The 13,943-nt window shown below is 46.0% G+C and overlaps 1 protein-coding gene across 1 annotated transcript in view; it reads left to right on the top strand.

Moving 5' to 3' along the window:
- LOC140430228 (dynein axonemal heavy chain 5-like) overlaps positions 1–13,943 on the top strand; it is a 502,949-nt gene that overhangs the window by 310,494 nt on the left and 178,512 nt on the right. The window contains exons 54-58 of the mRNA XM_072517658.1: positions 263–416; positions 3,470–3,737; positions 8,723–8,846; positions 11,154–11,261; positions 12,532–12,646. Of these exons, the coding sequence (XP_072373759.1) occupies positions 263–416; positions 3,470–3,737; positions 8,723–8,846; positions 11,154–11,261; positions 12,532–12,646 (769 nt within the window). The remainder of the gene's footprint in view (positions 1–262; positions 417–3,469; positions 3,738–8,722; positions 8,847–11,153; positions 11,262–12,531; positions 12,647–13,943) is intronic.

Raw genomic sequence — 13,943 nt, 5'->3', positions numbered from 1 at the left:
TTGTCATTTCTGAAATCCTTGGAGCAAGATTCTTGGCTGCAGTCTGTACTCAGAGATCTGTCTTCCTTATAATGTAAACTGCTTAATAAAGCACACTGAATAATTAAAAAATAACATTTTACCAGAAAGGATTGGAGGTGGGAGGGTGAGACTGCAATGCATTTATGTTTTAAAAAAAATATTTTAGACAATAGGAAGCACTGAAGCACAAGAGAATAGGTACTGGAGCTATCTACATGTAACTTCATTTATGTATATTTAGGTCATACAGTGCCTCAAACTTTCTGGAGGATCTGAAGTTTCTGTACAGAACAGCTGGTCAGGATGGAAATGGAGTGACCTTTATTTTTACAGACAATGACATCAAGGATGAGGCTTTTCTGGAGTACTTGAACAATGTTCTCTCCTCCGGAGAGGTAGGGTGTAGTTATTAATATTCCCAGTGTATTTTCAAAATAGTTATCTCTGTTGTTATTTTCTGCCTTGTTGAAATATGCTACAGTTTTATTCCTGTCCATGCTAATAAAGGTTAGGGCATGCCTCTCTGTGTAGACTTCACCAAATTAAATATCTTTGAAAAACATCAAACATTCCTGCAATCACAGCAAATGATTTAGCAACCAACCTGAAACTAGCTGATGATCCCTTTAAATAGCTGTGGTAGAGGGATCCTTCCAGCTGCTGAACATATGTTCAGTTGTGAGAGATTGAGAGAGAGCATTAACGAGCTCCAAAGTTTCAGCGTTGCATCAAATCAGCACTAAGGCTGTTTGATTTGCAATCTGCCTACTCTGTGTACCTGCAGTGGACACTTCCTGCACTTGCCAATACCCTCACTAAAATGGCCTCGAGCATGGGCAGTACCAGAATTGTGCACAGGCACTACAAATGTCATTTTGGAGGCAAAGCAATATTTGTAATATCAATGAAATTGTGTTATGCATCCAAATTTTGCACCATATATTTTACATTTTGTCAGAATAACAATTGCAAAGAATGGGGATTTGCACGGGATCAGAGAATTTTGGCGGAGGAGAGGGCAAGTTATGGTTACAAAGATAGGGATCATCAAATGAAGAGACTTAGACATTTTTAGAAAAGACTTGTGCATGGTTCAAATTTACATGATAAAACATATTGGTCACGAGGTAAAAAGACAGAAACTCAATAGTAAACCTTCATACAACAAAAGACAGTGGGCGAAATTTTCCCCCAACGGCGGGATGCCCGCCGACTGGCGCCAAAGCCGGCGCAAATCAGACGGGCATCGCGCCGGCAAAAAGGTGCGGAAGTCTCCGCATCTTTGGCAGCCTAGCCCCAACATTGAGGGGCTAGGCCGACGCCGGAGGGATTTCCGCCCCGCCAGCTGGCGGAAATGGCGTTTGTTGCCCCGCCAGCTGGCGCGGAAATGCGGCGCATGCGCGGGAGCGTCAGCGGCCGCTGTCAGTTTCCCAGCGCATGCGCGGGAGCGTCAGCGGCCGCTGTCAGTTTCCCGCGCATGCGCAGTGGGGAGAGTCACTTCCGCCTCCGCCATGGTGGAGACCGTGGCGGAGGCGGAAGGGAAAGAGTGCCCCCACGGCACAGGCCCGCCCGTGGATCGGTGGGCCCCGATCGCGGGCCAGGCCACCGTGGGGGCACCCCCCGGGGTCAGATCGCCCCGCGCCCCCCCCCAGGACCCCGGAGCCCGCCCACGCCGCCTGGTCCCGCCGGTAAATACCAGGTTTGATTTACGCCGGCGGGACAGGCAATTCCTGGGCGGGACTTCGGCCCATCCGGGCCGGAGAATCCAGCGGGGGGTCCCGCCAACCGGCGCGGCTGGATTCCCGCCCCCGCCCAATCTCCGGGAGCGGAGACTTCGGCGGGGGCGGGATTCATGGCGGCCAACGGCCATTCTCCGACCCGGCGGGGGGTCGGAGAATGACGCCCAGTATGTGCTGAATGAGGTATCAAATGGCAATGACATTATTTCAAGACGTTACAGTATCTTTAGTCCTGTCATTTGCAAATTACTCCATGTTATACTAACGCTGCCAATTATGCAAATTTCTTCAGTGACGTACAGCCTTGCAATGATCTCACCTCGATAAATAGAAGGTATTCATGTTAAAATATCGCTGCACAAATTTTGAATAGAACAATACTAAGAAGAAAAATTGTAAGTTGAATTACTGTACACTGTGAGCATTTTATAAATGTGGAATTCACTGAAAAATATTCCACGGAATCTCTTGTTCCTTGAAAAAACCGGCATTGGTAGATTTAAGAAATATGTTTTACACACAATGCAGGAAAGAACTTTTAAAACTAGAAACAAGTCAGAAGTCCAAAAGTGAACCTTTAATGATTATGCATATGGTGAGAGTTCTGTAACTGACTTTATAAACAATGACGTTTTATTTTTGGTGGTTTACTGGTGTTAAGGTTTTCACTTGGATTTCAGTGAGGGCTGCTCTGCTGGTGTAAGACTGAGCAGAATCCCCATCCATCCTAGCTATTGACTCCATCTCCAATTGTGATTACATGGTTAGATGCATATTCAGGGTGGAACAAGTATGGATCAGCAGTACCTCCTCAAACCTACTGTAGAAGACCGAGTGGCCCACAGCATGAGGTTCCCTGAGGATTAAATTACCTTTCTTGGGCAGCACGGTAGCATTGTGGATAGCACAATTGCTTCACAGCTCCAGGGTCCCAGGTTCGATTCCGGCTTGGGTCACTGTCTGTGCGGAGTCTGCACATCCTCCCCGTGTCTGTGTGGGTTTCCTCCGGGTGCTCCGGTTTCCTCCCACAGTCCAAAGATGTGCAGGTTAGGTGGATTGGCCATGATAAATTGCCCTTAGTGTCCAAAATTGCCCTTAGTGTTGGGTGGGGTTACTGGGTTATGGGGATAGGGTGGAGGTGTGGGGTTGGGTACGGTGCTCTCTCCAAGAGCCGGTGCAGACTCGATGGGCCGAATGGCCTCCTTCTGCACTGTAAATTCTATGAAAAAATTCTATGCTTTCCCTTCTGAATGTTTTTTGCCTTTTCAAAAGGCCTCAGTAGATTCATACCAGCTCTCAGCAAATGGATCTTATGTTCCGTATTATCCAGAGTGCTCAATGTCTGGATAGATAATAGCAGGACCAAGGAACTGTAGCAAATACTTTGAACATTGGTTCCTGGAATATGAATTCTCCTCTCAGAAAGCGAAATGTATGTACATTCTTACCAAATGGAGAGCAGGCTTTGAACTAATGAGTGGTTTTGGTTCCATGAGGCAGATGACTGAAAATAACCAATCCAACACGGTGTAATTTGCATTTCTCTATTCTCCTTAAACATATAAAACAATAAAGATGGCATCAACTTTCTGTACAAGCTTAGACCTTGTTGTAAACTCAGTACAGCCTACGGCCAATGGATTCCTTGCATGGATGAATTTTCTGCAGAGTTGGCATTGCAAGTTGTTTTGATTTGTTTTTTTTAATAGGTTTCAAACCTGTTTACCCGAGATGAAATGGATGAAGTTAACAATGATCTCACTCTTGCAATGAAGCAGGAATTTCCAAGGAGACCTCCAACCAATGAGAATCTATATGATTACTTTATGAGCCGGGTCCGGCAAAACTTGCATGTAGTACTTTGTTTTTCACCAGTTGGAGAAAAGTTCCGCAATCGAGCTTTGAAATTTCCAGCACTGATTTCTGGATGTACCATGGACTGGTTTAGCCGTTGGCCAAAGGACGCACTTATCGCAGGTAGGATTATACATGCAGCACATAGGACATCATGTGACTGCTGCCAAGATTCAAAATGAAAAACCTGAGATGGTCTCCATCATTTAGCTAATCTTAATTATTTTTAGTTGACTTTTCTTTACCTTTCTTCCTACATGCTTTTGCTGAAGCCATTGACTCACGTTGGGATTCAAACTGATGCAAACAGGCCTCACGTATGAGTTAATTGATCATGGGAGGCATTCTGTTTTCACTTAATGTCTGTCAATGTACACTTTTCAGCAAGAGATACTGGCGAATGACCAGTATCAAGGATTTTGGCTAACCTTCCATATCCCTCCCCCGAATCCAGGCCAATTGATGCCTGCACTGAATCATCGGGGAAGCTCCTAATTTAACCTTGATTCAGCTGGGCATAACATTTACTTTCTCAACTAAGTGAGATTTGTTTAACAGAATAAAGGTTAAAGTGGTGAACTCATTTTTAATTAGGTCTGGGGAACAATAATCAAACAATAACTGTTACCATCCTGCCAGTATTGCAGAGGTATTCTTGTTAACGTAACATTATTGTACATGTGGTTTTGTTTGTTTGTTTTGCATATTAGGGTAGCTAATTTTTATGTTAAGTAAACAAAATATTTTTGAATATACTGTAATTTACTGATATTTTAAAGAGAGGTGTTGCACTGAGAAACGTCAAATCAGCTAGCTTGATAAATGGAGATGGAAGATTCCAATTGGGCACATTTCTCATTAGCACTGAATTATTAAATTTAAAGTCAGCCGATTTTAAATTAAACTTACCTTTCCTGGGACAAAACAGAAAAAGATTGCTTCATAGAAATTAAATTGCCAATAAATTATGCAGTAACCTGGTGTCGAAGTACAAAATGGCCAGATTGATTTTCAACATCTTGCCAAATGCGGCACAAACATTCGTATCAAAAGCCATTATGCCATTGTGACATTCTTTTCAAAAATCCGATTAATGGAGGAATTGATAATTATATTTCCAAAGTAGAGCAGTGAGTCATGGTGCTAGGTATAAAACATACTTTGTGAAATTAGACATTGGCCATTGAACTGTTTGGAATTGAGTTGAGGATTTTGTTTCAAGTTATAGATGGAAAACCCAACTTAGCCATTTGGGTGAAGGAGAAAAGATGTCTGAATTTTGTACAGATCAAAGTGAAACATGTTTGTGTTGGGACAGGGATAGTTTTCATTTCAGGCACCTCCCAGTTTCCCCATCATTTTTTTTAATAAACATTTTATTGAGGTATTTCTGGTGTAGAAACAACAACAAAATAGACAAGATACATTAAACCAAAAACATAGTGCAAAAACCGTTTACCTTTCGTACAGGTCCCACCCTTATTGACCCCCTACTCTAACCTAAACTACTCCCCCCCCCCCTGTCTGCTGACGATTAATTTTCCGCAAGGAAGTCGACGAACGGTTGCCACCTCTGGGTGAACCCTAACAGTGACCCTCTCAAGGCGAACTTAATTTTCTCCATACCGAGAAAGCTAGCCATGTCCGATAGCCAGGTCTCCGACTTCGGGGGCTTTGAGTCCCTCCATGCCAATAGTATCCGTCTCCGGGCTACCAGGGAAGCAAAGGCCAGAACGTCTGCCTCTTTCTCCTCCTGGATTCACGGATCTTCCGACACCCAGGAAATCGCCATCTCTGGACCCAGCGCCACCCTTGTTTTTAAAACCCTGGACATGACGTCCGCAAACCCCTGCCAAAATCCCCGAAGCTTTGGACATGTCCAAAACATGTGGACATGGTTCCCCGGTCCTCCCGCACATTTTGTGCACCTGTCTACCACCCAAAGAATCTGCTCATCCGGGCCACTGTCATGTGAGCCCGGTGAACACCCTTAAATTGTATCAGGCTGAGTCTAGCACATGTTGCGGCAGTTTCCCCATAATTTACCCATGTTGGTGGATGGTGGTAGATAAGTGATAAGAATCTCACCTTGGGGTCAGTTAGGACACCAAGATTGTGAATAGTCTAATTTAGCCTCGGTATTTGCCAGCAGGAGGGACAGAGTTGATGGCTGAGGGAAGCAGAGTTCGTTACGGGAACTGAAGACAATTACTTCGTTTTTTTCCAACATTTACTGAATCATAAAATTCTAGAATGGTTACAGCACAGAAGAAAGCCATTCAACCCACAATGTCCATGCCAACTCTCTGCAAAAGCAACTCACCTAGTCCCATTTGCACCTTTTTCCCTTAACCTGCAACGTTTTGCTTTCTTGATTGTTTTCCAATTCTCTTTTGGAGGCTTCAGTTGAATCTGCTTCCAGATCCTAACCACTTGCGTTTCCCTCATGTCACCATTGTTTCTTTTGCCAACCACCTTAAATCAATGCCCTTTGGTTCTCAACCCTTCTGCCACTGGTTGTAGTTTCTCCCTTTATACTCTGTCCAGACCATTCACGGACACCTCTTCTCAAAGGTAGGGGAGACTTTTCGTTCATCTGTTGCACTCTGATCCATGGCCAAAGTCGACAGGCCAGTGAATTACCCACTCCCACCTATTCCCATTATTTTAAAACCTTTTGAAAAGCTGCAATTGATTGCATTTTCTGTGGCTGGAAGGGAGGGGGAAGGGGGAAGACTGAGGGATTGGGGAGAACGGAGTGTTGGGAAGGAGGAGGAAAGGAGGGGAGAAGGGGGGGAAATGACGGACAAGATCACATCCTATGTGAAGCGGGTGAGGATGAGGGCCTTCCTGGCCCTCCAGGCTTGCCAAGCCTTCACCACTGCCGCCTGTCCTCCATCCTCCGGCTGTTACTACGGGTCCTCCCCGGGCTTGTCCTTCGGCTCCTCCTGGCCCAGCGCCTTCTCATCCTCCTCCTCCTCGAAGGTGGCCACATGTTCCTCCCCCCCCCCCCCCAAGGTGTGGGGAGGGGCCCTGCACATGGGCTGCTGCCTTGAGCATCTGTTGACGTTGCTGCGGCCGCTTTCTCTGATGTCTGGTCGCCTGGCCTGCCAGCAGCACCATGAGGGCAGCTTCAGCGGGGTCCAAGATATCATCCATTCTATGTAATATCTGGAAGGAACTGGAGAGGGTGCGGGACTGACAAACAGCAGTGTCTTCCACTCCAGGACCCTCCATTCCCCATTACTTCCTCCCACTCCTCCCACCCACAACCCCTGCCATCTGAAACACTTTTTCCATGCACCCCTGGCCACAGTGTGGGGCCCTGCTTACCGGACCCCACACCCTGTACCCCAGACACGCGCACCTAACATTACCTGGACCGGGCGCTGGTCCCCTTCCCGGTGTATGCAGCCACCCTCTGGTCGCCAAAATGTCCCCTGGGTGTTCAGATATTATCTGCTGCCTCTGTGGGTGTTGCCTTCCGCAGTGTTCAGGCACACTGTCGAGGCAGTGATTGGAATACTAGGAAATAACGCCCACATGCTACATGGTGCGCATACCGACGGGAATCCATTTGGGAGCTGTGAGGGCCTCACTTAACTACAGTTGCCAATTCCCAATTAGCAATAGCCTTCAGCCGCGCATCCAGAGGCCTCAAGCTCAGTGGAGCTATGGGTGGTCGGTGCGGCAGACAGGCAGGGGCTGGGGTTGTCCCCGGAACGGGAACATATGATCCAGGGGGTGTCATGGCAGACTGGCGGGAGCTGAGACACCCATCTCCCCCTCTCACTCCCACCGCCCCACACCAATAATGGGCCACACTGACCGGGACCGCCCCCCCCGGGGCTGCCCCCCCCTCCCTCCCCACCTCAGTGCACCGGGGAAACAATGCCAGTGCCACGGGCTTATTGCCCGGGTGCAAAGATGGCTACTAACCTCATTTGATCCCTTCCGCCAGCTTCACGTTTTTAAAAGGTGTACTAATCAGCGCCCGCATGACCATTTTCTGGGGAGGAGGTTAGATCATGGGAGGCCGTTAGTTGGGGGGGGGGGGGGGGGGTCGCTCCCGTTAATTGTTTAGAGATTGGACTTATGTGGTGATTATTGGTTTCTCGCCACGCCACGGCAGGTTCCTGATTTTGCCAATGGGAGTGGGCCAGTTAGATCGCAAACCGATCGGTGCCTAGCACGGTTCTCGCTTTTGGCATCTCCTGCGATCTAACGATCTCATCGCGCTCTCATCTAAGATCAGCGCAGCTGTTAAATCGCGCCCGTCATTCTATCATTGGCCCGGCCCCATCCAAAGACCAATTGGAAATCCCTCCAGATCTGATCCCTTTCTGGGATTGGGGACTCGACACCCTCAACTCCTCCCCAAGATCCATAACCAATTGCACCCACTTATGTTGTAGCAGGCTTCCTAGCTGAGATTGCAGCTTCCTCGCGATTGATCCCTCTCAACAGAGAACCAAGTCTCTCAATCAAGCTGATTCTGGATTGGATTGGACTGGATTGGATTTGTTCATTGTCACGTGTACTGAGGTACAGTGAAAAGTATTTTTCTGCGAGCAGCTCAACAGATCATTAAGTACATGGGAAGAAAAGGGAATAAAAGAAAATACATAATAGGGCAACACAAGGTATACAATGTAACTACATAAGCACCGGCATCGGATGAAGCATACAGGGTGTAGTGTTAATGAGGTCAGTCCATAAGAGGTTCATTTAGGAGTCTGGTAACAGCGGGGAAGAAGCTGTTTTTGAGTCTGTTCGTGCATGTTCTCAGACTTCTGTATCTCCTGCCCGATGGAAGAAGTTGGAAGAGTGAGTAAGCCGGGTGGGGGCGGTCTTTGATTACGCTGCCCGCTTTCCCCAGGCAGCGGGAGGTGTAAATGGAGTCAATGGATGAGAGGCAGGTTTGTGTGATGGACTGGGCGGTGTTCACGACTCTGTGAAGTTTCTTGCGGTCCTGGGCCGAGCAGTTGCCATACCAGGCTGTGATGCAGCCAGATAGGATGGGTGGGATCCTGTTTTTTTAAAAAAAAGAAGACATCCACTGTGGAATTGCATCCAAGGTTTTAATAGTTCTAATTATTTTGATTTAGTGTCCGACCACTTCCTGTCCTCATTTGAGATTGATTGCACCACAAAAGTGAAACAGCAAGTGGTGGAATGTATGGGTGCCTTCCAAGATGGTGTAGCAGAGAAATGCGTGTTGTACTTTGAAAGGTGAGTCAATCAACTGATTGATAATTAACCAATGAATTGAGGGAAATTACAGGTGGAAAACATTGGAATCTTTCAATTTAGGCTGCTGACATCTAAATAGTATGAATAAGAACATTTCAATATTTAATAGTTTAATAGAACATACAGTGCAGAAGGAGGCCATTCGGCCCATTGAGTCTGCACCGACCCACTTAAGCACTATCCCCGTAACCCAATAACCCCACCTCACCTTTTTGGTCACTAAGGGCAATTTATCATGGCCAATCCACCTATCCTGCACGTCTTTGGACTGTGGGAGGAAACCGGAGCACCCGGAGAAAACCCACGCAGACACGGGGAGAACGTGCAGACTCCGCACAGAGAGTGACCCAGCAGGGAATCGAACCTGGGACCCTGGCGCTGTGAAGCCACAGTGCTAATCACTTGTGCTACCGTGCTGCCCACAATTTGTTTTCAGGGTATAGCTAATTGAAATATTAGTTTGAATTTTCTATGCTCCCTCCCAACCCGAGGAGAGAAAACAAGCAGGTGGACCCATAACAGAAGGCACCATGCCATCTGCTGCTAGTACACCTGGCCCTGCCTCCTCCACAAGTTTATGGACAGCCTTTGGAGGTGTCAGGTGGGTCATCCACCTGTACACCCATTGATGTCCTAACATTTAAAACTCAGTTAAAGGGCTCATCCCACCACAGATCTGATATGACATGCTTCAAGAGAGGCTTGTGCTAACATGTAGCCTAACAGGGTTAACCTGCGGGCCTCTGGTCAGTGAAAGGGGAGATAACTTTTTCCTAGGACCCCTGTGATGGTTGGAGAGCCCTCCACACAGTAGTATTGTAGAGTTACTACAGTGCAGAAGGAGGCCATTTGGCCCATCGAGTCCGATCTGACCCACCGAAAGAGCACCCTACCTAGGCCCACAGCCCCATCCTAACCCCATAACCCAGTAACCCCACTTATACTTTTGGACACTAAAGAGCAATTTAGCATGGCCAATCCATCTAATATGCACATCTTTGGACATCATTCCTGCTTGGCACTGCTGATGTGCAGAGTTGCCAGCCTCCAGTTGGCCAGCAGCTCTATGAGGTAGAATGCCCTCCTGGAGATGGACAGAAGTCCTGCTTCATACTAATTAAAGGACTTTCACCTGAAACATTCAAGTTGAGTGAACTGACTGAGCAAAGGCGGGTTCACCCTCACAATTTGGGCTGCGATACAGGGAGACTGTCCTCAGTGTAAAATCCATTGTTTACTCGCAACGTAGATTTTACTTATGATATTTTTACACTTACACTCCAACATTGTCCATCTGTAAACATGAAAAGAACAGTAATTCTTTTTTTAAAAATTCCAATTAAGGGCCAATTTAACACGGCCAATCCATCTACCCTGCACATCTTTAGGTTGTGGGGGTGAGACTCACACAGACACGGGGAGAATGTGCAAACTCCACATGAATAGTGACCCAGGGCCGGGATTGAACAAGGTCCTCAGCGTTGTGAAACAACAGTGCTAACCATTGTGCCACCATGCCATCTAAAAGGGCAGTAATTCATGTGGAGATACAATTAGCTTAAACACAATTAGCATCAATAGGACAGCAATATTTTCAAAACCTTAGCAATCATTACCTAAATTTCCAGCGTAATGATCTCCTGTATCACCGAGAAACTTTGAAGCTCAGAGGTTCTTCAGTAGCAAAAGGTATCCATAGTTATGTTCCCTGTTTAATTTTTGGCTAGCAGGTGAATCTATTTAGCTACATGCTGAAGCATGGATACTGAACATAGATCTTTCATCTTGGAAATATCTCAAGAATGAGTTTTTCCTTCGTTCATTAACCTTAATTTTTATCCCAGATATTTATTGAAGCCATCCCAGGGAAGTCCCTTTTATTGCAAATTCGCTAGAATACTTTTGGCCATATTTATGTTTTTATCATTTATTTAAATTGTTTATTTAAATTAGTTACATTGTATTCAGAGAAGAATTGACCTGAACATAGCGATTCTTATGGTCATTTCGGTTGGGAGAGAGGAAGAATCAATTAAATTTTGGTAAATACGTTGTATACCAGTTCTGTATAAACCACCGAATTAGCCTCTAACAAGGCGTAAAAGGATGATCAAAGTTTAGCTAAAGTTTTAGTTAAATATATGTGTTAAATGTATTTAATAACACTGTCATAAAATGTTTTCTGCAGCAGTTATGACAAACAGTGAGTAAATTGTGCTCCTGAAAATGTTAAGTACGACATTATTAATTGTACTTGGATAACTAGCTTTGATTTTGTATTGACAGATTCCGGAGGTCAACCCACGTTACACCTAAATCCTATCTGTCCTTCATTCAGAGCTATAAAGCTGTATACCAGGAGAAACAGTCGGAGCTGCAGACTGTGGCAGAAAGGTAATGTAAGCAGGCTCATCCTGCAATATGCATTCTCTGTTAATTTGCAAAATGCATTCTGTGTATTTTGCAAATTAGAAAGCAAAGAACTTACATTGATATGGAACCTTTTGCAAAGACATCCTAAAGCACTTTACAACCAAAAAAGTACTTTTCAAATGTCGGGCTGAATTTTCCCAGCCCATTGGAAACAGGCTGGGAGATGGGTAAGCAAGAAAAATGGTGTGAGGAGCAGCCGAGAAAGGTCACCAACATCTTCCCACCGTCAAGCCATAGAGCCAGAGGAGGGAAAAGTAGTGGCACAACCACCCACCCAGTGGCAAATTGAGTCATTTAAGTGGCCAATTAAGGGCATTTACACTGTGTGGGTAGACAATTAGTTGAAGCCTTTGGGTCTTCCAATAGATTTAGAGGGAGGCACTCCGTGATGGGTGATCCATGCACCATGGACAGTACCCTGAACGGCAATGGCTACCCTTGTGGCAAAGGCGCCCCGATCACTGAGCCTCGCTGCTTGGCTCTGGCTATCCCCAACCTAACTTATCTATCTTTGGAGAGTGTCCCACCATTAAGGTATACTCCCCCTGTAGCTGCAGCCTCAGCAAAGGCCACCACTACCGATGGCGCTGCTGAGCTGCCCAGCCCTCTGCCTGGCTGCTGTCATTAATAGACCACGAGCAAAATGCCACACCACGGGACCCGCTGCACGCCTCCCACTTTCGGCCACATGTCACGACTTGCCATTAAGCTGCGAAATTCTGCCAGTAGTCACTGTTGTAATGTAGAAAGTGCGACAGCCAATTTGTTCACAGCAAACTCCTACAAGGAGTAAATAAATGGTCAGGTAATCTATTTCTTAATGATGTTGATTCAGGGATAAATTTTGGCCAGGACATCATGAGAACTCACCTGCTTCTCTTCTGGTGCCTTGAGATGTCTTAAATTCATCCAAGAGGGCAACCAACGCTTCTGTTTAGTGTCTCATCAAAAAACAGCACCTGCATCAATGCAGCACTGCCTCAGTTGTCCATTAGAGTCTCAGCCTAGCTTTTTGTACTTAAGTCTCTGGGCTGGGACTTGAGCCCATAAGCTTCTGTCTCAGATAATAATGTTACCACTGAGCCATCGCTGAATCCAAAGAGGATGAAAACTAAATTTAACATTCAGGTTGGCTATTTTATTCGGTTATATTTGGGGTTATTTTCTTTCTGCTAGTTAAAGACATAAGTGAAACTGGGACCAGTGTTCTTGTCTTCTTTTTCTCTTAAAGAATGAAGACTGGTTTGCAAAAGTTGAAAGAAGCCTCAGAATCAGTTGTGGCACTCAGCAAAGAACTGGAAATAAAAGAAAAGGAACTTAAAATAGCTAATCACAAGGCGGATATGGTAAGGGGATGTGTAACTAACAACAATGAAAAGAGGCTAAAATGCATCGATTGCATTTTTTGTTGCTTCAAAGTATTAATCTCTGGACAGTTTTTAATGCAAGATGCATTTGAAAATGATTATCTGTGCCAAATATTCCAATATTGACTTTGAATCAGCACTAATTGTGTAATTTTTGTAGGATGCCACAAATCTGTTGTTCATGAATGATGGAGACTAATGCCTATATTTAAATACCATAATTAATATGTGCTGTTGTTTCGAACCAACTTTTACACCAATGCTGCAGTATCCTTACAATAGTACCAGGTACAAATGATTAATGTAGCTCTCGCACGATAAAGGATCATTCTCTTATAATTAGTCTCTTTGTGCAAGGTTTAAATATTCATTAAGAATGAACACAATGCATTGAAAATTGTTGTCAAGAGTTCTTCTGCAGCAAGTGTTGGAATAACTTTTGGAAGTTGAGTTTGGGTCCTGTGTTTCAGTCAGGGCGTTTCAATCCAAATCTACCAAAACATTTGGAATGGTTCCAACGAAAATATTTTGTGTTCAAAAATAGCAGTGCGTCTCAGTGACTGTCTGTAGCGCACAATGACTTACGCGAGACGAGAAGCGATGAAGTCGATCTAGGCTTTATTAAGCGAGACTTGTCCCCAGCAGCTCAGCAACAGAATGAGGCTGCGGGGAGAAGCTCTTATACTCTGCCTTCAGGGCGGAGCCAGAAGTCGGCAGATCCAACCAGGACCCGGGACCTGTCAGCCAATAGCCTCTCGGCTTCACAGGTACCACATTACCCCTAATACATACCACCACATTCACCCCTTGTTAAAAAAGGAACCCGGCGGGGTGGTGGTTCGCATAGTGGTAAGGGTTTACAAGGCTGGCCCTGGAACAAATTTCGGACTGTGTTAATACAGCTTTAGCCCTACACTGGGCTATGTACAAGTTTGTGAGAACTATTTACAATACGAGCAAAAAAAATTTTTGTTACACCAACATTCTTGCTTTTCTTGGTGTCACGCGGATTCCACGAGTCGAGCGGGCAGTCTGGTCTTCCTCGTCGATCGCCTCAGCCCCGGTGGTGGTGCAGGTGCTTGCTCGGGTGTTGTCGTCTCCGGGAGCATTTCGCTGTTTGTTCCTGTTTTACTCCTGGGCGGGCACGGGAGGAGGACCGATCCCCCCGGGAAGGGGGCGGTCGCGGGGTGCGCCGGTGGCAGGGAGGGGGTGATCGGTGTCGGGGGTGTGTGTGTGTTGCCGGCGGGCACCAGGTCCCGCAGGGAGACCGTGTCCT

Source organism: Scyliorhinus torazame, chromosome 10 (genome assembly GCF_047496885.1).
Source record: "Scyliorhinus torazame isolate Kashiwa2021f chromosome 10, sScyTor2.1, whole genome shotgun sequence".
Taxonomy (NCBI): domain Eukaryota; kingdom Metazoa; phylum Chordata; class Chondrichthyes; order Carcharhiniformes; family Scyliorhinidae; genus Scyliorhinus; species Scyliorhinus torazame.
This window is presented reverse-complemented; position numbering and strand designations above follow the sequence as displayed.